The 26,592-nt window shown below is 36.4% G+C and overlaps 1 protein-coding gene across 6 annotated transcripts in view; it reads left to right on the forward strand.

Moving 5' to 3' along the window:
* Ubr3 (ubiquitin protein ligase E3 component n-recognin 3) overlaps window positions 1–26,592 on the forward strand; it is a 145,208-nt gene that overhangs the window by 108,269 nt on the left and 10,347 nt on the right. For all 6 annotated transcript variants that reach the window (XM_076928887.1, XM_076928886.1, XM_076928888.1 and 3 more), the window contains exons 30-35: window positions 2,483–2,568; window positions 5,696–5,801; window positions 13,503–13,606; window positions 17,622–17,746; window positions 23,994–24,101; window positions 24,202–24,327. In XM_076928887.1, coding sequence (XP_076785002.1) covers window positions 2,483–2,568; window positions 5,696–5,801; window positions 13,503–13,606; window positions 17,622–17,746; window positions 23,994–24,101; window positions 24,202–24,327 — 655 coding nt within the window. The remainder of the gene's footprint in view (window positions 1–2,482; window positions 2,569–5,695; window positions 5,802–13,502; window positions 13,607–17,621; window positions 17,747–23,993; window positions 24,102–24,201; window positions 24,328–26,592) is intronic.

The following is a 26,592-nucleotide window of genomic DNA, read 5'->3' on the forward strand; positions in this document are numbered from 1 at the left end:
AAACAGAATAAAATAGCTTCTACAAATGTTATTTTGGTAAAATGCTATAGAACTTCAAAAGGGAATATAAATGAACTAAAACAAAGTATATGAAATATCTATTTCCTCTCTCAGAAAGGCTTTCTAAAAGAGCTGTGTCTTCATTCTAGGCTCTCAACCCAACAGAGAAATTTTGCTCAATGAAGTGGCTGGTACAAAGCCTCAGATCTGTTCTCTAAAATCTTTGTACTTTCTATTGTTGCAGTTTGGTTTGATTATCTGTTTGTGTGTGTGTGTGTGTGTGTGTGTGTGTGTGTGTGTATGCCTGCACATTTGCTTTTCAAATAAAAATAGCAGTAAGAAGGGGAACATAACAGGAACACAAACTTTGGACATGGATAAAGGGCTGATTTAATGCTTGGTGTGTCTTAAGTCCACAGTGATAGCTTTCTACAGTCTTGTCATTCTTTGAAATGTAGAGGTTTTCTCTGCTGCCAAATTTAGCGGGTATGTTTGTGGTAGAAAGTGCAGAAGATAGACTCTACTTTTCTTCAAGAATAAAAAGCATAAAAGCTTCACTTCCAAATCATGCTTATTTCTGTATTATTTATTCAGGAAAGAAAAACAGATTGCTGTGATTTTTTTTTTTCCAACAGTGGAATGTAATAGGGGACACATGCCCACCTGGGTGGCATAGTTTAGTGAGTTTTAAAGTTTGGGTGGAAATGAAGCAATACAGTGTTGATGGTTAGGGCCTCTGACATTGATTTTTTTAGGTTCTAAATATCATTTATTAACTTTTTGTATAGTTTTATAAAATGAAATAGAAATGTTACATAGAACATCTTCCAGCCATATTTTATATAATGTCAGACTTAATAGATTTATTTTCTTTAGAATAAAATTCATAATAACTTATTTGTCATCCATTAAAGTATATTTGATGATCCAATAAACAGAATTATTGTTATAATTTAGTGACATTTTTATAAATATAGTGAGATGAAAGTTTACATTCTGGTTCTGACATTGATTTGTAAGATTTGTTTGTATATTTGGTTGGTACTTTAAGAAGTGCTATCTAGGAAATCATAGTTTTTATAAGAGAATATAGCCATTAATTTTTTTCTACAGATTAGGCAACAGAAGATTTGTGAAAACAAAATATATTGATCTCATTTATATTCCCTTGATGAAGGAACACATGCTGGTCTCCGCGCTCGCTTTCTGTCCACTAATATGAAATCCTTGTCCCTGCTTCCTTGCTGGTAGGTTTTTAGAAGTTCAGTGAGCATTGCAAATCGCCTGAAGGGTGGAAAATTCCCTTGTCACACAGATGCCCTTATCAGCAGCAGCCAGATGGAGCTCTGAGCAGGAACATTATCCATGTTAAAGTACATCTTCCCCACCCTGAGAAGATGATGAAACCATTCTGTTAGAAATGGGTGGCAAATGTACAGACTCAGGAATATTACTATTTTAAAGTTTGTATGTTAGATGTGAATTATCATTTTAAAATATAGCCAAAACCAGTTTAAATGTTTTGTTTTTAAATAAAATAGGATGTAGTCTTTCTTGAATTTGCAGCAGAGAGTAAGCTGGAAGTCTCACCTCTCTTTAACGTGGGGGTGGAGGTGGGTGGGTGTTTCATTAGCATATTTTGGTTATAAACAAGCTAACTCAGTTTTGTTTGTTGAAAATAAATATTTAAGGTGATTTGGTTGAAATACAGCACAGTTGAAGTTATAACTCAAATTTTATTTTTTATTTTGGTAAAATTGTTCTACTGTTACTCTGAGCATTTTGGTTTTACATAGGTTTGCTTTTGAAACATCAATTTACTCATAGTTGCTATTTGGTAAGCTAATAAATGCTAAATGCCTTGTAATTTCAGATGTTGGTAAGCAGTACTGATCTTTACCACTATCAATAATTATATAATATATTTTTTAATAAAACTAAAATGATAGAAATCCATAAAAGAGACCATGATTAATTATGTGTTGATCATAGTCACTTCAATGTTGGTGATTTTGTTTCATGATACTAATTTCCAGATTCCTTATCTCCAATGAATGAAAACCATTTCCTTGTTAGAAAAATCAGTATGCTTTGTATTCTTTAATGACAGTAATTATCTACCTGGTGGCTGACAGTTGAAGTACATATTTTTCATCAAATTTATATATTTTAGGCTTATAAAGTATGTTGCAGGGATTTTTTGTTGTTAAGGCCCAGGTTTTAGTTTGCAAGTGACTGAGACTTCGCAACAATTACATAGTTGTATGTGTAATTCTTTTACAGGTTTAAATTTAAACATCTAAGAAAAATGGATAAATTGTTACTTTTTTGCTAAGTATAACAAAAAACATTAAGACTTTATAAACTATGCTTTTGCAAGTAATAAAGTTGAATTGTTTGTTTTCCACCTTGATTGAAGTATGTCAGTACAAACAGTCTCCCAAGCCTGTAACTGAGATAGATTTGAACACTTTGCTTACAGAACCAATTTGGAACTGGAACTGATTCATAGAGGAGGGAGTCTATGCTCAGGCGGTGCAAGCACAGCTGGGAAAAGATCTTGTTTGAGTAAGTACTGAACAGTGGTAGAAGAAATTTCTATTTCTATCAGTTTTGAAAGCCTGTATAGGCAAAGTGGTCATTCAGTGTTTAGTTTTCCATCAAATTCTGTTCATATAAGTTCAGTTTTCAAAGTAATAAATGCTACTATCCTTAGAAAACAATGTGAATATTTAGCCTTTTTTTAATTGTGATTGGTCAGTAATATAAATGTCTAATTGATCAGATTTAATAAATGTATTATTTTCAGGAATAAAAAATTCAAGTTTTTGAAAGAAATTTTATATTTTTACTTAAAAAATAGTTTTATAAAAATTATATTGTTTATAGATTTCTATTATATTGTTATTAATTAATGAAGAGATTGTGCTATATTTTGCTATATATTTACTAAATATATTAAAATTATACCTGATTCCTTTATGTATATGCTTTATATTATAGACATATTTCTTTAACACCATTAGTAAAGATATCTTATGAGAGGTTTAATTTACAGCTCACACTAGGTTTTTCATGAACATGACTTTTCATGCCTGTTGACTTATTTTTTAAAGAATTGATGTGAATACCAGGAGTAATATTACTTAATGTCACAATATAGTTCATTATTAGCCCAAATTGCTAGCGTTGAAATGTTACCTAAGGTGCTGGCATAGAAAATTAAACTTTTTTAGAATATATAGTATATTAAAAATGAATATATTTTCTTAAACACTAAAAATAATATTCAACAGCAATACATATCAGCCTTTAAAATATATTTATAAATTTAAACTATATATAAATAAAAATTATATAATTTTGAAAAGATATGTATTAGGGTTGATTTAAAAGCAAATTACCTTACTTAAAATTTGTACCATAAAAATACAAACATGAAATTTTGATAGTTACTTATAATTTTTTAATGTTTATAATAGATTTGGGTATTTTATTTTGGGCTACCACTTGATTTCTAGAATATAAGATTCAAGAAGCTGGCTTTTTTACTGAGTGTTTAGTCGCCGCTAATGCATGCATTTAAACTGTGTACTCTGTGGTGTAATGATATGTTTGAAATGGGCAACTGTTAAGATGAAGACAGTGTAGTTTACACTATGTTTGATTAGTACATAGTACAGTTACATAGTTTTAACAGTTTGGTACTATTCTAGAAAGTGTTGTTTAGAAGGTTTTCAGTAAAGGATTTCGGGTTCTTGTACATTTTCCTTCTGAAACATTTACATTTATTCAGAGGCTTAGAATTAGTGAGTTTATCTATAATCTTGACACTAGTGAATAGAATTCTAGTGGCTTTTTCTCAAGTTCTTTGGCTTCCAGTTTTTTTCTCTTTCTTACCACTGATTCCCTTCCAGTGCAGCTCCTGATTCCTAAGTCAGACCTCAAGGTCTCCTTATCCACCAGGTCTGCAGACACAGGGCACTGTGTGCAGCACATGAGACTGGTTCTTGGCTATTGATTGTAAGATGAGTTGTTGCCTATGACTATTGTTCTAGGAACTTTAAGGTGGGGATCATTTCTGTATGGAACCAGTGAAGCTTTGTGGATAATAACAAGGCTTTGAAAGACAGTGAGAAAGCTTCTGTTGCAAATTAGACAAAGAAGAATTTCACATCAGTATGACTTCAATAGATGTAGGACCAAGCAATGTAAAAAAATTATGGTATAACTTTTTATTAAGAAAAAGTTGTTGTTAATGTTTATTCTGTTTACTTCTTTATTAAAATTATTGGGAAGTAGTTATGAAACTCTACAGATTCTGCTGACATTAAATAAGACTTTCAGGTTTTTCTTTGTCAGAAGTAGAAATTGTTGAAGCCAGTGGAAGGTATACTGAATAGTTAGTTATTCGTATCAGAGCATCATGTGAGAGACATTATCTCTTGGCAGGAAAATAAACACTCTTCTGTACCTAGATCTGAGACTTTCTGCTTTTCACTGTAGCTGGGAAGCCACAGTTCACATTTGGATTCTATGATTTCACCAAGATTAAATTTTGAACACTAGGAGTTTAGCTCAGTGGGAGAGCACCACCACCATCACCACCACCAACAACAAAATGTAACACAAAACTAGCCTAAACTTTAGTCAAAAAAGCTCCGGTAACTTCTAGTTCTAACACTTTGATCTGGGAAGTTCTACTCTAATGTAGATATAATTCATGATCTATACTAAATAACTTCCGTCTGTGTATGCTATTTACAACAGCAATTTAAAATGTATAGACTATTTAGTTTAATTGTTCAAAGAATGAAGAGAGTGAGTGAGGGACAGATTCTACAAAGAAGAACTTCACTTTTATCTGAACTGCTAAGGATGTCTTGCCCATAATACCCAGGAAGGGAGTTGAAGGTAGCAAATTGGAGTTAGGAAATGACTACAATGCTGAGAAGTACAAACTGATAGAGCTGTGGCACGAAATGAAGGAAAAACAGGTCAATAGCAGATGAGGAAAGCAGACCACTTGTGAGTGAAGGTTGAGCATAAGGACATGTTTACATTTTATTAGGAATCATGGGAGTTATGGTTAGAACACTGTAGATGGAAAAAGTGGTTGCAGCTTATGATGGCCAGTCTTGGTTTGCTGGTTGGTTTTTGTTAATTTGACGCAAACCTAGACATATCTGGGAAGAGGGGATCTTAACTGAGAGCATTTCTTTATAAGATTGGCCTATTGGCAACTCTGTAGGCATTTTCTTGATTAGCGTTTGGTGTCGGAGGGCTCAGCTCATTGGGGCAGTGCCACCCCTGGAGAGGTGATTCTGGATGGTATATGAAGCAGACTGAGCAAGCCATGGAGAGCAAGCCAGTAAACAGTGTTCTTCCATGGCTTCTGCTTCACTTCCTGCTTCCAGGTTCCTGTCTTGACTTTTCTCACTGATGGAGTGTTACCTGAGAGTTGTAAGATAAACCCTTTCCTCCCCAAAGTGCTTTTGTCACAACAAGAAAAACCTAAGCAAGACATGGTGTAAACTTGATTAATTATAATGACGTATCAAATTAAAAGGATTGTATTTCCTTAATAAAACTACTAGAAAAAAGTAACTAGAAGGTTTCAGAACAAAATGTTCTGGAAGAATTGTATCAACTTTCTCATTAGTGTTTCTCCTCCCCCCTGCCCCAATTCATTTAGATCAGCTGTTCCACGTATTAGCCTTGCACATGCGACTTTATACCATTGATTCTGAGTATAATCCATGGAAAAAACTCACCCAGTTAGTGGAAGATATGAATTCACAGTAAGTATTATTGAAAGATTAAAAACAGTTAAAATCCTTTTTAGAAATATAGTTGTTAAATTTAAAAATGGTATTAAATTTCTATATGAATATATTTCCTTATGAAACATTGAATACAATAACATTTAAACAATTCACCATAATACTGTCTGTAAAAATTATACAAAAGTTTCTGCCAAGTGAGACAGTCTTTTGACGAATCCTATTGGCTTTATGCAAGTGAAGCAATCAACTGGGAGTACGTAGAGACTGGTTGCTACTTTATGTCACAATTTGATCAGTGGGTTCACTTACCTTCACTCTTCCTATAAGATCCTTATTACTCTTCTTCTGATGGTTATCGAACTGCTGGTGGCCCTCACTGAGTCCCTTATTTCATTAGCTGTCGTAAAATAGTAATAGAGAAGAATCTGCTCATCTGGTATGTGTTAGCTGGATTGTTTCTATAAAGAACTTTCTTATATGGACAGATTGTTGGCTCTGAAATATAATATAGTGGTAGGACGAGTGCTTGATTCTTTCCCAGTTTATAAACTTTCAAAGTAATGAGTTAGTGCTCTGACAGCGCCCATTGATGACCAGTAAGCTGTACTTACTCTTTTATTTTATGATGTTGTAATATTTTTTATATATGTAATGTGTTTCATTTCATTCTAGTCATTCTTTTTTCTTTACATTGTTCCTTTCTAGTTTAGAGAGAATCCTTCTAGTTTGGCTATTGTGCATTTCACATGTTATATATAAGATTTCATAATATCTTTGTTTCCTGGTAGCATTCATCTTGAACACAGTTTACTTTATATCTGGAATTGCCCTTTTCTGTGTAATTCTTTAATAATACTTAGAAACCATGGTCTGGGTCTTACGGGGCCTAACACAGCTACTGGGTTATCATTGTTTGTAGGCCATTTCTGCCTGCTTGCCTGCCTGCCTGCCTGTCCATCCATCCACCTACCTACCCACCTATCCATCTTTCCTTGCTTTGTAAGATTTACTTTCTTATATTTATATGGGTTTGAGTGAATGTATGCTGTGTGTGTATACTCATAGACGTTGGAAGAGAGTGTCAGATTTCTTGTAGCTAGAGTTCTGGGAGAGCAGTGAGCTGCTTGATGTAAGAGCTGGAAACCAAGCTGGGTCCTCTGCAAGAAAGGCCAGTGTTCATAATTACTGAGCCATCTCTCTAGTCCTCTCTTTTCTTTTCTCTTTTTCTTTTTTAATGATTAAAGATCTTGATTGAGTTCTTACTGGTATTTCTAATTCAGGCATATTGTAATATTGCAAAGCTTTTAAGTCATAACATTTTTTTTGTTATGACATCTTGTCATTTTAATCTTTTTTGTTCTTCAAAACCTTTATTTATATTAATGTAATTACTCATTTGCATAACTTGACTTTAAATGTCACTAATACTGTTAAACATAAATTAGATTACTTCTTTGGTATAAACAAGTAACTTAAAGCAAAGTTGCTTGACAAAAGCAACTTGAAGAAGAAGGTTTATTTCACTTGTAGGTTAAGGGCACAGCTAGTCCTGTGGGGAGTGGCAGGAGTGGGAGGTAGCTCATTGTAATGCATGCACAGACAGGAATCTGATACTGTTGGGATGTCCTTTTTATTAAGTCTGGGACCATGGGTTGGTGCCACTCACACTGAATGTGGGTCTTCCCACATCATGGAACCCAGACTAGAAACTCCCTCATAAGCACATCCAAAGATTTGTTTCCTCAGTGATCCTAGATCCTATCAAGTAGATGGTCTGTATTAACCACTACATCGGACATTCTGTTTTGTTTTTGAATATGTGTCATTAGGAGTATATAGTAAAACAGCAAACAGAAAAAAGTTTTAAAAATAAGTTTATAAGTTTTGTTTTACTATATCATCAGCATAATGTATAGTTCACTTTATTTTTCCTCACTATTTAAAGACTGATCTTTCTTTTGATATGTTTTGCTATATGGAACATTTTCCTAAGTAAAACCAACCAAGTAAATTTAGGTACATCTGTCTTCCACTTCCATCCACATGGACTACTTATTGTGAAGCTTCTTACCTCTTCACTAGTTGTAAACATTAGATGATTAGTTTTCTCATTTCCAGCCATGCTTATATCCTATCGAGGCTGGTCCCTTGTGCTGTGAGGTGAAAATATATTCCACCAGATTCTTTTTACCTGATTTTTGTTGTTGTTGTTAAAGTTTTAAAATTAGCAGTTTACTAGTTACTCATTTTGGGTCAACAAGCTTTCTCCCACTTTGTTCTTATGAACAACAACAAAAAAAAAACTCATGTTTTTTCCTAGTGCTTGCATGGTTTTAATTTTCACATTAAGGGTTTTAATCTATTTGGAATTTATTATATAGTATAGTATAGGTATAACACAATTTTATATAGCTGTAAAATATCTTATCATTTGTGCTTACATAGTAGCAAATTTAAGTGAACTTACAATTAAAAAAGAAAGAAAAGGGAAAGGTGCTTTCATTTACTGCTGTGGAAAGATCTATAAAGTTCAAAGAGAACAACCAGGAGAAAAATGGAGAGTGTACTACCATCTGTGTAACAAAGGTTGGGGAGAATGAGATTAATGCTTTTTGTTTGTTTGTTTGTTTGAGGAATGAAAAACAAAGTAAACTAAACCCCACATGTCTAGATACTGCGTTTATGATAGACCAGCGTATGGAGCATCTCTCTGATACTGTCCTTTGCTAATTGGATAGTCACATGAAAAACAGTATTGGCTGTTACCTCATACAAGTTCTAGTCAGATTTGTCTATTACTTTGATAAAGTATATATATAGCAAAGAAAAATTGTAGATTTTAAAGATCATGCTTGTATCTAATTTTTGTATCTCTTCATTTTTTTTTTTAATTTGAAATTGATTCTGAATGTTTCTTTGTATTTCATGATATTGACCTGTTTTTTGTTTTTTTTTTTTTATAAAAGTGTTAGGCCAAGCTAGGCAGTGGTGGTGCACACCTTTAATCCCAGCACTTGGGAGGCAGAGGCAGGTGGATTTCTGAGTTCGAGGCCAGCCTGGTCTACAGAGTGAGTTCCAGGACAGCCAGGGCTACACAGAGAAACCCTGTCTTGAAAAACCAAACCAAACCAACCAACCAAACAAACAAACAAAAATGTTAGGCAAGTTATTTTATAGGTTGTCTTTTAATTTGTTTTTGTCCTGTATTTCCCAGTGATCAGTTTCAGATTGTAAACCTTTATGTAGAACCACCACCATCAACCACACTAAGGTCTTCTTAGTGTGTAATATCAGGAGACACGATTGATTTGTCCTATGACTTACCATAACAACTCTGATCATTAAGCTATGGGAGTAATTGCTGGACTTCTCCCTTTTGAAGTATTTTATTCATTGCATCTACAGAGTATCATGTAGGAAGATGCTTGAGACAAGATATCTATGTGAATGAGTGTGTGTGTTCAAAACAAAGCAAAACTTTGTATATGTATATATTTTATGTTTTTAGCCAAGAGTAGCAAGCTATGAGTATTTTGCATAATAAAGAAAACCAGGCTTCTTGCCATTTGGTAGTACTTTTTTTTTGTTTTTTAAGGTAGCTTTGCAGACTCAAGGACAAATATAGTAAATACAACTAAAATCTGAGAATACCTTTCTTCATGAATCTAAAGGGTGCTAAGTAAACAAAACTTTTCTAGGTCTAAAGTTGGTGCTCTGGGAGGTTAAAGATGGAAGCCGGGACTTACTCTCTGTAATACCTAGTGCTTGGGCTGTGAGCCTTTGCAAGCCTCAGAATTTACTATGCCTTAGGATAGTAGTAATGCAAACAATTACGCAGTACTTACTTTATACCAGGCATGTTTAATCATCACCATTAACTATTCCAACTTTTACATATAATAACTTTGAGGCTTAGAAAAATTAATCCTATGTATTTTAGGGGCACACTGCCACTAAGGAACAGAACTAGGACTTAGCTTTAACAATTCTATGATTCCCTGTCCATTTGGGTATTTTTGGGAAAATCTGATTGACATACTCCCACCCCCATATTTACTCTTATTTTTATGGTTCACTGGGTCATAAAATTGTAACATTAAAGTTTGTTTTATAGTATATCATTTATATTTTGTATCTTTATATTTTTAAAATTGAAATATATTTATTTTCTAATATCTTTCTAACAAATTTCTGTGTCTAATTTGATCGATTTTTAAATATATAGTTTTCTTCAATACTAATGGAAACTATTTTCTTTTTGTTTATAATCAAATTTTTTAGATGGGAAAATTATTTCTGTTAAAAGAATTTTATTTTCTGTTATCATTCATAGAAGTAATGTGTGTGTGTGTGTGTGTGTGTGTGTGTGTGTGTGTGAAGCATGTGTGCACACACACGTGTGCTTATTTATTTTTGGGAAGCGTGTGCATGTGGAGACCAGAGAACAAACTCAGGTATTAATTCTTGGGTACATTCCATGCGGATTTGGTTTTGTTTGAGACAAGGTCTCTCACTGGACTGGGGCTTGCTGGTCTTCTGTGTCTCTCCAGGGCTGTTATTACAAGCACATATCACTAGTGTTCTTTACATGGCTGGATTTTACTATCTCCCCCAGCAGTCTACTTTTAGAGTTTAGTTTTAAATTACTACCTAAAAGTTCTGAGATAGAAATAATCTTTTTTGTTTGAAAATTTTATACAAGTATGTAATCCTTTTTTATCAGTTGCACCCCTTTTCCTCTCCACTTCCATTCTTCTCCTAGGCTCACTACCATTTTTCCCTCCCAACTTCTTTTTGCTCCCCACTGAGACCACTGAGTGGTGCCTGTATATACAAGGTGTACATATTGTGCACCTACTGGACGTGTTGTAGCTTCTCAGCGCCAACTCGTCAAAGATAATTGATTGTCCCCATCCCATAGCCATCAATTACCAATAGCTCCTCATCTAGGGACTGGACTTGATGTGTTCCCTTTCCATGCTGGATGATGGCTACTTGATCTGTTGCAGATCTTGGACATGGATTTACAGCCACTGAATTTATGTGTGTAGTGGGGCTGTCACGATATACTGCCTCTGTGATGCCCACTACCTGCCATTCACACTCTTTCTGCTCCTGTTTCCATGATGATCCCTGAGCCTTAGGGAGAGAGAATATGATATAGCTGCCCAATTTAGAGGTGGGCATGCCACAGTCTTGTCTTCTCTGTACCTTGACCAGATGCTAATGTCTGCATCAGTCACCATCTACTATAAAAAGAAACTTCTTTGGTAAGGAAACCAAACCTGGATCCTCTGCAAGAACAGTAAGAACTCTTAATCACTGAGCTATATGTATGTGTGTATATGTATATAATATATACATATTACATGATATCTATATATTGCAATAATATTACATATTATATGATATTTAAAATATATGTTATGTATATATTTTAAGATTTATCTATTTTATGGTTGTGAGCTACCATGTGGTTGCTGGGAATTGAACACAGGACCTCTAGAAGGGCAATCACTGTTCCAAACTGCTGAGCTATCTCTCCAGCTCCCTTCTTGTATATTTTGGAAAGATAGTGTAGGTCACAGTAGTAAAGGCTGTCCTTGAACTAATAGATCTCCTGCTTCAGCAACTCAGTACTAGGATTATAAGGCATACACTGTCTTGCCTGGCTGTGAGTTCTTTGTGTGTGTGTGAATTCCTGTGTGTGAATTGTGTTTTCAGATCTCTATCCATTTCTCTGTTGGTGTCTTTTTTTCTGAGGAAGTGTCTTACTGTGTTGTTCTGGCTGTCCTGGAACTCATTCTATAGATCAGGCTGTCCTTAAACTCAGAAATCCACCTCCCTCTGCTTAAAGGCATATGCTACCACCACCCAGCTGGCATTTATTATTTAAAGTATATGAATAATTCTTTACGATTTAAGATACTGAATTTTATTTTGTCACGGTTGGGCCTGGAGGTACATGTCAAGGTCTGGTTTATGCTGTTTTTTTCATAGTTGAAGAAAAATTTCCCCAAAGAATATTTGCCTTTGGACTTTAATTACTTTGCTCACCACTTTAAAAAAAAAGAAATTAAAAAAGAAAAAAGAAATTCTTATGACACAAGTCTTTATCTTTTTTATTACTTTTATACTTTGAATTTCCATTCCATCCAATATCTGTTAAATACTTTTATAACCAGTAGTCTGTTCCCAGTCTTAATATTTTTGTAGTATTCATCTCTATTTTCTTCTTTGAGATTTCTCATGGGATTATATACATAATGTGTAATATTATATATGCATAAACATATTACAAATATATATTATATATTTATATATACAAATATATAAAATATAAATATACATATATACATATATTTATATATAACTTGGAATTTATTTTCATCTGCAATAGCAGATAAAGATAAAAATAATTCCAGGTAGTTGTGTCCAAGTATATTTAAAGTCTCAAGGGTCAGTGACATGATTTAGAATATCCAGTAAACTTTATAATTAAGAGACCACTATTGATCATATGGAAAATTATTCCCATGAGGAATTTTGACACTTAGATGGTCCTCTTCCTCCTTCCCTTCCCAGTTTTGGTCTTATAAAATAAGGGGCTAGGAGCATAGAAATCTGGGACACAAGATAATAGGAACCTTAGCCTTAGAGAAGGATATCAGTACAGTATATGAGAAATATTTGTAGGGGATGGTGAAATTTAAAGAACTATCTTTCACCAGTAGTCATAAGAGTCATAGAAGTAGGAATCAGTTCATCCAGCTGTTTGTCTAGTGCCTGGCACATAATAGGTACCAGCATTTGCTGATGGCTTTGCTGGGTAATAGAGCCTAATCACAGGCTTAAACAATATTGTTCAAGCCTGGTCAGAAGTACAATTTCAGAATTTAGCCAGTTTTGGAAGCTTGAGGTTTACTTTTTATTTAAATGTATAATAAAAATAATTTTTCAGTATTAAGACTCTACTTGGTGATAGAATGCTTGTTAGATATATAGAGTGTATGAGGCTCTGAGTTCAGTTCCAGTCAGGCAGGTAGGCAGACACACACACACACACACACACACACACACACACACACACACACACACGGATTCTTTTAGTGTGAGCCCTGCTTGAAGTCCATGCTTTCATAGTGCTGTACATCTCTAGGTTTGATTCCTTTTGTGGTGTGTGAGAAGTTCTACTTTAATTATCCTGTGTTAAAAATGCAAATGTTAAATTAAGGCTTTTGTTAGAATTTGTGTCAGCAATAAAGTCTTGACAATTTTTAATGAGAATATTAACCAGACCAGACTTCTGATCTGTGCCAGTGCTTTTTCATAAGGTATTTATTTATCTTGAGCTAGTTGTGATTAGATCTATGAGCTGCCTCATCTGACTTGTTTTCTTGTGTTCTATTCAATACCTTCCTTAGTGTCTGTAATTTCAGTGACCCAAAAGACTCAGTGTCACTCAGCAGCACAGGTGTTTAACTTTGGTAAGGCTTAATGAAGTTCTTCTGTAATGTTTTCAAGTTAGACAAAGGAAATGTATGCATTACCAAAACAATCACAGTATTAGTAAAGCAAAATATGGCCATCAAGCACTTCTGTCAAGATTTCTTTCTTGTTTTTGTTTCTGTTTTATAGATATACATGTTAGATGTGAAATGAATTAGAAAGGGATATGTAGTATTCCAGAACGTGACCATGCACTTTTTCTTCTAGGATGGGAAATGAAGACCAGCAGCCTGAAGTTCCAATTCTTTATCATGATGTGACATCCCTTCTGCTCATCCAGATCTTAATGATGCCACAACCCTTACGTAAAGGTAGGTCTTTAATTCGACTCTCAGATTACTTTTGGAATATTAGGGAGAAATAGGACGTCTAGGCTGATAGAATGATCGTGAGAATGATGACAAAAGCTTTAACTAAGCAGTGAAGACCAACCTTAGATGTGGTGGGGCGACTTTGCAGGGGCTGGGCTCCTAATTGAATCTAGCAGAAGAAGCACCGATGTTCACTCCCTCTGGTTCTCTCCCACTACTCCTTCCCTACAGACTAATGGGACAAGGTGCCCTGTGTGCCTGCTTCCTTTCTAGGAGGGACTCTTCCTCAAACTATAATTCATGTAAAATCTTTCTTAAAAAAAAAAAAGAAGAAGAAGAAAAAAAATTTTAATGAAAAATAGTATTTTATTAGTAGTATATTTTAATCACAGCCAGGAAAGTGAAAAATAAAGGTCAGTTTTTTTAATCGTCAGTTTATTTATTTGTCAGCAAGATGTAAAATGCCTGAGGAAAGTACCTTAAATATTGTTATTTTTTTAAATTGAAGTATTGATGTAAAAGAAAATTTGAAAAACAGCAAAGTGTCACCTTTAATATCTCCACCAAATCTACATGTACACAGTAGGTAATTGCAGTTCTATTAAAAATACGATATCCTATTGTTTTAAATTAGTGTTAGCATCATAACATTTGATGAACAACTTTAATATTAAATTAGCAACATTTTAAGTATTGCTTCATAGTTTGTATTGGTTTTCCTTTAAAGCATTTAAACTATTTTGGCAGCTAATAAACTTTCTTTTGTTTTGAAAAATTGCTTTATTGCTTTTTTTTTTTTTTTTTTTGAGGTAGGGTATTATTATATAGTCCTACCTACTCTGGTGGAACTTTGTATATAGACCAGGTTGGCCCAGAACTCATAGAGATGACCCTGCTTCTGCTTCTTGAGTGCTAGGATTAATGGTGTGCTCCACCATGCGTGGCCCTGTTTTGCTATTGTAAGTTACAGTGTAATGTTGGTGTAAAATGTTCCCATGGAAAACATTGTATATATTTCAGTTTTAATACAATAATTTAATAAAATCAACCTGGGGTAGGAAGTAACCATTTATTTTAAGTATAGACAAATTACAATATTTCAAATAAATTATATTTGGAAAATGGTAAAATGTCATTAATACGCAAATCATATTCATAGCAACTCTGTGTGTGAATTTTGTTTTAATTTTTGTTGTTGTTGATGTTTGTTATTTCAAGATATAGTTTTTTTATGCAGCCCTGGCTGTCCTGGAACTCTCTCTGTAGACCAGGTTGGCCTCTAACTCAGGATTTACCTCCCTCTATCTTGCAAGTGCTAGGATTAAACACACATGCCACCAACACTTGGCTTGTTTTAATATTTTAATTACAACATTCACATAGCATACAGTGTGCTGCTTAGACATCTTTACAGTTACGATTCCACTGGCATTTAATACATCATTACCTTTACTAAGTTCCAAAAAAATTTAATCAACACAAAAGGAATGACTATTAGTAGCTACTTACCATATTCTCCTTTAAACATATATTAGGTATTTTTGATATTGTTTTTTTTTTTGGATTGACTATAGCCATGGATTTATCCATTTATTTTATAGACTTTAAAACCTAAGTTTGTCAAATAACATAATTCAGTCTCTTTGCAAAATAAATCTCAAATTCTTTAATATGTATATGTGTATGGGGGAATTTTTGGTTAGTTTTTATCAGTTTAGGGAAACAGATACTAGGGCTCATGGCAGCTTATTCTAATGTATTCACACCATACACAGTGTATTATATTTCAACCTAATATACATTTCCCTTATATAGATGAAGCTGCTTCATGTTGTCCATGAATCAGGCAGAGGAGGAAAAGGGGACAGAGTCCCAATATCCCTTTTACTGGTATACCCTGTCACCTGCCACTACTGCCACAGGCTGGCAACCAAGCCTTTGTGTATAAGACTTTGAGGGATGCTTAATATCTAAGCTGTAACACTATTTCTACAAAACTGTCAAGGATTTAAAAGGACAAGACCAAGTGGCACTGGATTATCTAGTGTTCTTTATAATGTTCTGTATTTATGTATTCTTTATGATGCTTCATATCAGGTTGATGTGCCCACATAAATGCTGCTGCTTCCTCTTCCTCCTCCTCTTCCTCCTCCTCCTCTTCTTTTTCCTCCTCCTCTTCTTCTTTTTCTTCCTCCTCCTCTTCTTCCTCTTCTTCCTCTTCTTCCTCCTCTTCCTCTCTTCTTCCTTTTCCTCCTCCTCTTTCTCTTCCCCTCTCCTATCCCAGACATGATTTCTCTATATATCTCTGGCTGTCCTGGAACCCACTATGTAGACCAGGCTGGCCTTAAACTCATAGAAATCTGCCCGCCTTCATCTCTGATGCTGGTATTAAAGGTCTGTGCCATCGCATTAGACCTTTGATAGCTTCTTTAGACCAGGGTTTTTAAATATGTGCTTCTAAACTTCATTGCTGACTGCAGTGAATCCACAAATCTTGTAAAACTGTATGGGAAAAGTTTGGTTGTGTATATGAACATTTTCTGAATACTCCCACAGACTTTTACCATGTTTAAAAGTATGTTGAAGAATTCTCTTGAGGATTTCTGGCCATAGAATAGAAATAATTCTGTAATAAAGAAGAGCAGTAAGAAGTTGTCTTTTTAGTTATGGAAGTAACACATTATAATGGGATAAAAAATGAGAGAGAGGTATAGAGAGAACTGATGAAAGCCATGATGGACAGGGAGGGGTTAAATTGGTGGGCAAACCCATGGTAGTTGTTGTGCTTGCAGCTAAAAGGAAACACGATGAGTATACTTAAATACTTGTTTTTTTTCTCCATTCTTCACTTACTAACTCCCAGTGTTCCAGCCTTCCTTTTAGACATCCCTTTTCTATTCCTGGACAAAACATCATGATCAAGAAACAACCAGAACTCACTATGTAGACCAGGCTGACCTAGTACTCAGAGATTCGCCTTCCTCAAGTGCTGGGATTAAAGGATTGTGTTACTACTGCCTGGTTGAATTAAGACTTTCTACATGAAATGGCTAAAGCACTGTTTATAGCAGCTGTTACTTCTCTTGCTGGATTACTTTTTTTTTTTTTTTAAGGATTTTATTTATTTTATATATATGACAAGTCCACTGTAGCTGTCTTCAGGACACACCAGAAGAGGGCACCAGATCCCATTACAGATGGTTGTTAGCCACCATGTAGTTGCTGGGAATTGAACTCAGGACCTTTGGAAAAGAAGTCAATGCTCTTAACCGCTGAGCCATTTCTCCAGCCTGCTGGATTACTTTTTAATAATAATAAAAAAAAGTTTATTATGAGAAGAAACTATTTAAGCAGTATTTCTAGGCACTGTCTGAAAGGCTTCCCAGTTAAGAGTTTTTTTTTATTGGCTGCTGATCTTTCACTAAACCTGGAGCTTGACATGTTGGTTCCATTGGCTGGTCAGTGACCCATCTTTCTCCTCCGCACCCCAGTTACAGTGTTAGAGATGTGTGCCTCCATGTCTGCCTTTCAGTGGGTTCCGTGGCTAGAATCAGATCCTCATGCTTGTGTACCAAGCACTTACGGACTGAGCCGCCTCCCCAGGTCCCAGCTCTTTCTTTTCTTGAGTCCATGGATTGGTCAATAAGATTAGAACATGACCCAGCTTCCAAAGTTTAGTATACTCTTTAGAATCAAATATTGCTAGAATGTTACAAAAGCAAAGTTTAAAAGGTGAGAGCCAGTCCCAGCACATGCCCTCTTGTCACCATGACTTATGCTACAACTGAATCAATGAGCAAAAGCAACTCTTTCCTCCCTTAAGTTGTGTATGTCACGCATTTGGCCCTAGCAGCAGTAAGAACAATAGAACAAATACAGTATAGTTTCATTTTATTAACCACACAAATGCTGAACAATTACACGTGCAGGGAAAGGTGTAGGTAGGCATGTGGAATATTTTTTGGTTCAAAATATGTGCATTGCAAACAGCCGGTGCTGTCTTTTCCTGTTGCAGAACACTTCTCCTGCATTGTGAAAGTACTCTTCACCCTGCTCTACACACAGGCCCTGGCAGCACTCTCCGTGAAGGGCACTGAAGAGGATCGGTCAGCCTGGAAACACGTTGGAGCTCTTAAAAAGGTAGTCTCTTCTCTGAATTTTATCTCATTTCATAGTCAGGGAAGGCCATTTAAGGTTGGATGGAAGCAAATGAGAGTGTGTATTTGGCATGGGTTTTTTTTTTTTTTTTTTGTGTGTGTGTATGAATTTTTTTGTTTTGCTTTTGTGGTCCTGGGATTTGAGTACAGGCCTTCTCAATGCTAGCTAGACTGGTGCTCTACCAGTGAGCTACAGCCTAGCCCAAGGTTGTTTGTTAGAGAGATAAAATGAATTAAAAATGGTTTTAAATGGGGGGAGCGAAGAAAAAAATTAAAAATGTTTTGTTGCATGTCTTAGTTGGGGTTAGTGTTGCTTTGATAAAATGAGATGACCAACTTAGAAAAGAAGGGTTTATTTGCTTTGCATATCCTAAGTCACAGTAAACTGAAGGCAGCCAAGATAGGAACTCAAAACCAGAAGGGAACTGGAGGCAGGAGCTGATGCAGAGGCCTTGGAGAGGTACTGCTTACTGGTTTGTCCTCATAGCTTTGCTCAGCTTTTTTCTTTTTAAATAGAACCCAGGACCAGTAACCAAGGGTGCCCCACCCACAATGCACTGGACCCTCCCCCATTAATCACTAATCACTAATCAAGAAAATGCACTACAGGCTTGTCTACAGCCCAATCTTAGGAGGCATTTTCTCAATTGAGGCTTCCTCCTCTTAGATGACTTTAGCTTTTGTCAAGTTGACATAAAACCAACCAGGATACTGCACTGTTATACACTGTTATATACAGAAAGTATCTCTAAATTTGGCCTCCATCAAATTTAATAGTTTCGTCTTGACTTTGTAGTAACCTTTAAACTTAAGAGAAGTAAATGTGCCAGTTCAAATTGTATCTCTTGGTTCAAAAGAGCTAAATCCACTTATAAGTGCATGAAATGTATTGACTCTGACCTTCACTGTTCTGACAGTTCACTCCCAAATCAAAATTACATGCACTGCAATTGACCATAGTATATCAAAGTGCATTGTGTCTTAAGTTAGGATATTGGCCAGTTGCCCATCGAACTGGTTAGTATGCCAGTCTGCTTTCGAAGACAGATGTTACATCTTTACACAAAGAATGGAAAACTGTCTGAGCCTCAGCCTTCTTAAAGACAAACTGCAGGTTCAGACTGAATGCCTTATTAGGGGCTTGCCAGCATTCCTAGCAGAGGAAGGTGAAGGCAGAAGGATTGTAGGCTCAAACTGGCCTGGAGCCTGCTTCACTTAAGGAGCCTGGGCCCCTCAGAGTACATGAGACCGTCTCAAAACAACCACTTCGAATACTTTTTGTTGTTTGTTGAAAGTAGGACCATAGCATCTGAAATATGCTTTAAGGACATGACCCTGCCCCACAGTTCACAAAGCAGTGCTTAGACAAAAGCTTTGAACCCACGCTGATAGACCTTGTGTATCACTGAAGTTTTTCAAAAGAAGGGTGTGTGTGTGTGTGTGTGTGTGTGTGTGTGTGTGTACTTGTACATATGGGTAGCTAAAGAGGGCAGAAGGTGGTGCCAGATTCCCTAGAGCTAGAGTTACTGGTGGTTGTGAGATGCCCTCTGTGTATGCTGGGAACGGAATTCAGTCAGCTCATAACCACTGAGCTGTTCCTTGTGTCCTGTGCCTGTGGATTCTGATTTCATTCTTTGTTTAACCCATTGGCTTTTGCTACCTCTTCTCTAGTTTGTCAGTTCTTAATTTTAGAGTCCATGTTCTCATTAGTTCTATCCTAAGCTTTGTGAGCCTACTCTTGCATTAGTCAAAGAATGCCTGAATCTGTATATATGTAAAATACAGTTTCCAATCCCACACTACACACAGGAAAGGCGTTGGAAATATGGTAAGAGCAGGAGGACCAGCATGTCTACAGGGAGATTGTATCTTCTGTATATGATAGGGAAGCTGCACTTAGAAAATTGCAACTATATGGTCACCTAAATAAGACCTACACAGTAACATCCAGTTGACATGCCAAGGTGAGGGGTGGGGAGTCTCCCACAGCCTCATCCCAAGATGAAGAGTTACAGGCAATTAGTGGCTGTTGAGAAGGAGAGAATCAGTCTTCTCCAGGGACAAGCCCTCTGCCAGGTTATCTAATCTCAAGTGGACAGTCCTAAGTGGACCCAGAAATTATATTCTCATTCTCTCATTCTCATTCTCATTCTCATTCTCATTCTCATTCTCATTATTCTCCGTCTCGGTCTCTCCGTCTCTCCGTCTCTCCGTCTCTCCGTCTCTCCGTCTCCTCTCCGTCTCTCCGTCTCCTCTCCGTCTCTCCGTCTCTCTCTCCGTCTCTCTCTCCGTCTCCCCGTCTCCCCGTCTCCCCGTCTCCCCGTCTCCCCGTCTCCCCGTCTCCCCGTCTCCCCGTCTCCCCATCTCCCCCGTCTCCCCCCGTCTCCCCCCGTCTCCCCCCATCTCCCCCCGTCTCTCCCCGTCTCTCCCCGTCTCTCCCCGTCTCTCCCCGTCTCCCCGTCTCCCCCCGTCTCCCCCCGTCTCCCCCCGTCTCCCCGTCTCTCCCCGTCTCCCCGTCTCCCCGTCTCTCCCCGTCTCCCCGTCTCTCCCCGTCTCCCCGTCTCCCCGTCTCCCCGTCTCCCCGTCTCCGTCTCCGTCTCTCTCTCTCTCTCTCTCTCTCTCTCTCTCTCTCTCTCTCTCTCTCTCTCTCTCTCACACACACACACACACACACACACACACAAGGTAAAAAAGAGGTTATGAATTTGAGAACAAGTAAGGATTACAAGGAAAATGATATAAGGAAGAAGGAGTATAATTATGTCAATACAGTATTTGTGTAAAATTACCAAAAGTTCCAACACTGCTCTGGTAAGAAAGAGTTGACAATATAAACCAATAAGCATTATATCATGTCAGCTTTCTAGTATGATACAGAACTTTCTGTATGTGACAGTGTATTTGATAATTGTTTTAAAACTTATTGTCAGGCCAAGTGGTGGTGGTGCACACATTTAATCTCAGCACTTGGGATTAAGTTCCACATCTACAAGGTTAACAGAGTGAGCTCCAGGGCAGCCAGGACTACACAGAGAAACCCTGATTGAAAAACCAAAAGGCTAAAACAGAAAAGAAAATATCAAAAACTTTATTGTCTCTAGTACCGTATTTCAGTGAACTGAGCATAAAGTTATTTTTTAAAACTTTGCTTTTGTAACATTCTAGCAATATTTGATTCTAAAGAGTATACTAAACTTTGGAAGCTGGGTCATGTTCTAATCTCATTAACTAACAAATAGCCAATCCATGGACTCTGTGTTTGTTTGTCTGGGGGTCTGTGGGGGAGGGTGGGATTGAGATTTAAACCTTTTGGATGAAGTGAGCTCTGTCTGAATATTTAAGAAGTAATTCTCAACTGAGGAAATTTGAATGGCCGAGAAGCACCTTAAGAAATGCTCAACATCCTCAGTCATGAGGGAAATGCAAATCAAAACAACCCTGAGATTCCACCTCACACCAGTCAGAATAGCTAAGATAAAAAACTCAGGTGATAGTAGATGCTGGTGAGGATGTAGAGAAAGAGGAACACTCCTCCATTGTTGATGTTATTGCAAACTGGTACAACCACTCTGGAAATCAGTCTGGCGGTTCCTCAGAAAATTGGGCATAGCATTACCTGAGGACCCACGTATACCACTCCTGGGCATATACCCAGAAGATGCTCCAACATATAATAAGGACATATACTCCACTATGTACACAGCATCCTTATTTATAATTGCCAGAAGCTGGAAAGAACCCAAATGTCTGTCAACAGAGGAATGGATACAGAAAAATGTGGTACATTTATACAATGGAGTACTACTCAGCTATTAAAAACAATGAATTTGAGAAATTCTTAGGTAAATGGATGGAACTAGAAAATATCATCCTGAGTGAGGTAACCCAATCACAAAAGAAGACACATGGTATTCACTCACTGATAATTGGATATTAGCCCAGAAGCTCGCAGTACCCAAGATTCAACTCACAGACCACATGAAGCTCATGAAGAAGGAGGACCAAGTGTGGGTGCTTCAGTTCTTCTTAGAAGGAGTAACAAAATACTCAAGGGAGCAAATATGGAGACAAAATATGGGGCAGAAACTGAAGGAGGGGCCATCTAGAGACCATTCCACCTGGGTATCCATCCCATGTGCAGTCACCAAAGGTAGACGCTGATGTAAATGTCAGGAAGTGCATGTTGTTAAAAGCCTGATATAGCTGTCTCCTTAGAGGTCTGCCAGAGTCTGACATAATCAGAGGCAGATGCTTACAGCTAACTATTGAACTGATCAAGGGGTTCCCAATGTAGAAGTTAGAGAGAAGGAGCTGAAGGAGCTGAAAGGGTTTGTGACCCCATGAGGAGAGCAACAATACCAACCAACCAGAGCTCCCAGGGTCTAAACCACCAGCCTGGGAGCACATAGGGAGGGACCCATGGCTCCAGCTGTATATGTAGGAGACGATGGCCTTGTCAGGCATAGGTGGAAGAGGAGATCCTTGGTCCCATGAAGTCTGGACGCCTAGTGTGGGGGAATTCGAGGGTGGGGAGGTAGGAGTGAGGGGTTAGGTGGGGACACATCCTCATAGAAGCAGGAGGAGGGGGATGGGATAGGGGGTTCCTGGGCAGGGGGTGTGGGGTATGGGGATAACATCTGAAATGTAAATAAAATATCCAATAAAAAAATAAAGAGAAGTAATTTGATTTAAACAAATTTTAATAACATTTTACTGTCTTTATCAAGGTATTGATTTGTGTAAATTATGTGAAATGTATAGTGGTTATATTTAGAAAATATTTATTCTGTTAATTGGGCAAGAATAAGGCAACTCACATTATGAAGAGCAGTTGTAGAATTAGGAATATTTTGTAGTTTAGAATTAGAACACAATATACACGAATGGACACAGCAGAAAGCAGAAGAAAAATTTTAAATAAAGAATTTGATTATTAAAAAATTATGTTCAGTCAAGTTCCAAAGCCAGAAGCTCCAAAATTATGAAGATAAATTCTGTTCATTAGCTTGTAGATGTTTGTTGCTAGGGTTTCATTTTGAAGAATGTGTAGAAACTAGAAAGCATAGTGGACATTTTGGAGTTCACAGTCTAGGGGAAAAGAATACAGCAACATGGATGAAATACTGAAGATAAAAGAACAAGATCTGTGGTCCAGGCTAGGAATGTGTCAGTGTTTAGGATGTGTGGGAGGTGTGGCTCAGTGGAAGAGTGTTTGCCTGGCATGCCTAAGATCCGAGGTTGATACCGAGAGGGAAACACTTGACAGAGATGGTAGGGAGGTGGGAGATGAGAGGGGCCAGTATGTAGTGCATGCATGTATGAAATGCATCATTATTTAAAATTTAATTAATAAAAATAACAGTAAGAGTTCCGGACAAACCTACATTTCCTGGTATTTATTCAATTATTCTTTATATTTTAAAAGTATAGTTAATGAGTAGAATAACATCATAGAAAAATATTTCTTCTGATTTGTATACATTATTATAATTTATATATTTGTACTGTTTTTAATGTATCAGTAAAATATACAACTCTGATATAAAGAACTTATTGAAAATTTTAATTTATAGCTTTTTCTTTTCTTACAAAAATGGAAGTGGTTATTGTTATTTAGCTTCATTTACAGGACATTATTTAATGTGGTTGTTTATATATTATGTGATAAATATTTTATCAGTTACATTTTTACAGTAAACTTTAAAAAACATCTTCAGGGAATTTGTAAACATTATGGCCCTTTAAAAAAATTTCTATGAAATGATTATACAACTGACAGGAGGCTATTTAGATACACTTTTACTTGACTCTTTTCAGATTGCAAACATTTTTCATGTGGTTCAAATCTGTTGTATTTGTTGCCTGTAAAGTCTTTCTGAGTCAGTGCCCCCTAGGGCAGGCGACTCCTTAGGATGAGTTCTCCACAGTAGAAGGTGTGTATGTGTGTGTGTGTGTACAGTTATACATAAAATTATATAATATATATTATTCTACAAATAAATGTATATGTACTACATTCTGTCTTTTAAAGACATAACTAGAATAATTTTAACCACCTACTTAATTTAATTGTGATTCCAGAATTAACCTGAATTTAGAAGAAATGAAGTTCATGTGTTTGAGATATAATTCAATTACAGTTTTACTACATAAAGGATATTATTTCCAGTGAACTTTCTTTTGTAATTTATCAGTACCCTATGCAAAACTAATATTTTAATTTTTCCCAGAATACATGTGATGCAGAAAAGTCTTACGAAGTGCTGCTGAGCCTCGTTATAAGTGAGCTGTCTAAAGGGAAGTTATATTATGAAGAAGGAGCTCAGGAGTGTGCGATGGTATGTCTGTTAACTTAGATCTTATTGCCACTACGAGTGCACGTTTGAAAAGGTGTTCTGTTGCAGCATGAATTCTTCCATTTTTCTTTTTTAACTTTAGGTCACTCCTATTGCTTGGTCTCCTGAGTCCATGGAAAGATACATACAGGATTTCTGCTTACCTTTTCTCAGGATCAGCAGCCTTCTTCAGCACCACCTCTTTGGGGAAGATTTACCCAGTTGCCAGGTATAATTTGGCCTTGTTGTTACAGTAGGCTCTTTCCAAATCATACTGATGCATAGTAGATAGACTACTTCTGTTTCTTAATATACAGACTGTGTTACAAGGACATGCTAGCTTTCCTCAGAAGACTAGATGTCCCGAATATTAACTATTTTATGTTACCAGCAACCACTTCTTTTTTTTTTTTCTGATAACATTGCTAGTTTGGGATTGTTGAGCAGTTTTAGATCAAGTTAGTGCAAATTCAGGCCAAATGCTTGAGTAAGAATGGTGGTCATTCTGTTGGTGCTTTTATCACTGGCATGACGTGCTTTTAATACTCATTTGAAAGGCCCATTGCTCAGAAGAGTGGCTGTTAGACTGTGGCAGGGTTTAGGTTTTTATGGAAATAAAATGTCTACTTTTTAGATAATTGTGTTAGAAGTTGGGTGACTGAATTGCTGAAGGTTTAGTTTAGTTCATAGAGTGGAGGGTCAAAAGAACAGGTGAGAGAAGCAGGGCAGGAGACTGAAGTGCGTGTATGTGTTGACTTGAACGGTTAGTTCAAGGAATTTGATGAAGAAATTACAACTCACTGTGTTTATGGCCTTTGGAGCCTGAATTATATTAGATTAAAATAAAATAGCTTTTCTGTTCCTTCTGTCTTGAGTTATTGAATGTGATGTTAGATAGTTTTGTTTTTTGTCAAGTGCCCCAAGGTTAACTATGTATTTGTTACCATTACCGTCTACTTAGAGTTATAAGATGTTATCAAATTTAAAACGTTTAAGCATGAGATACTTTCATTTTTCTTTTTTCCCTCCTTTCTTTTCTCTCTTTCTTTCTTTCTTTCTTTCTTTTTTTTTTCTTTTTCTTTTTTTTTTTTTTGCGTTTTTTGGCTTCTAAAAAAGAATCTTAATTTTATAGAAGACTTGTTTTTTGACAAGCAGAACATTTTTAAACATGAAGATTGCCCATAGAACGTCAGCACCTCCCTTTACCGTTGTGTTTCCTACACACAGCAGGCTACTAACTAGGTTGTTTCTGTACCTGCTACCATATACTTCTGCTTCTATTTGTTTTATTAGCAGATAATTCCCCCTCTAACTTAGAAGGTGCTTGGAGGCAGATGTTCTGGATCTGGCCATTGAAAGTTGGCATGGCACTTGTATCAGCATTCAGTGGTGCCTATTCCAGAGCAACATATATGTATGTAGACTGAGAGAAACATGCTCAATTAGGTGTATTTTGAAAGAGTCAGAAAGAGATTGAAGCCAGTACTCTCTACCGCTAAACCTTCTCTCCAGCCTCATAAATAATATAAAACATATTACTAAAGCTAATGAACAAGTTTAACAAAGTTTCAGGATATAACAAATGTATTAAAATTCATTTTATTTCTACATGTTGCAAATAATTAAATACAAATGAATATAAGCCAGGTGTGGTAGTGCATGCCTTCAGTTTAAGCCATCGGGGGCAGGGGACAGGCAGATCTCTGAGTTCTTAGTCAGCCTATTCTATAAAATGAATTCCAGGCCAGTCAAGAATACATAGACTCTGTCTCAAGATAAATAGATATAACTATAAATAAAAATGAAGTTAGGAAGTAATTTCATCACCACAGAGGATATAAAGCTGTCATAGAGTTAGAGTCTGCCAGTGAGTCTTTGCTGCCCTTCTGAGCAAGTCATGTTGCAATATAGTGACAAAAGACCTGCATCTAGCATACATCAAAAATCTTGAAACTCAGTAATAAAATTTAAAACTCAACAAAGAAATGAACAAAAATATTAGACACTTTGTAAAAAGAATATGTATGAGTGGCCACCAAGGAAAGTGCTTGATACATTGCTCCTTCAAGAAGCACAAGCTGACACAGTGACATGGGAGATAGTATCAAGTTAATGCCATAAGTGATAGTCAAGCATTGCTGAAGACTTGAGTAGCCAGATTGTCATAACTGCTGGTAGAGATACCTAATGGTACGTTCAGTTTGGAAAAGATTTCTTAGTTTTGTTTAGGAATTAGCCATATGCTTGTTTCACAGGTCAGCAGTTCTGTTTCTAGATGTATAACAAAATAAATGATGTGTATCTGTATGAAGACTAAAAGGATATATAAAATAACCTGATTCATGATACTGAAGATTGGTTCAGACATCTAGGAATACACAAATGAAATTTAGTACATTGATATAGTAGACTAAGCTATTAAAAGAAGTAGCTGGTTGTCATGGCATATACTGGTAGGAGGATCATGCGTCCTAGGCTAGCCTGGGCTACACCT

Source organism: Arvicanthis niloticus, chromosome 2 (genome assembly GCF_011762505.2).
Source record: "Arvicanthis niloticus isolate mArvNil1 chromosome 2, mArvNil1.pat.X, whole genome shotgun sequence".
Taxonomy (NCBI): Eukaryota; Metazoa; Chordata; class Mammalia; order Rodentia; family Muridae; genus Arvicanthis; species Arvicanthis niloticus.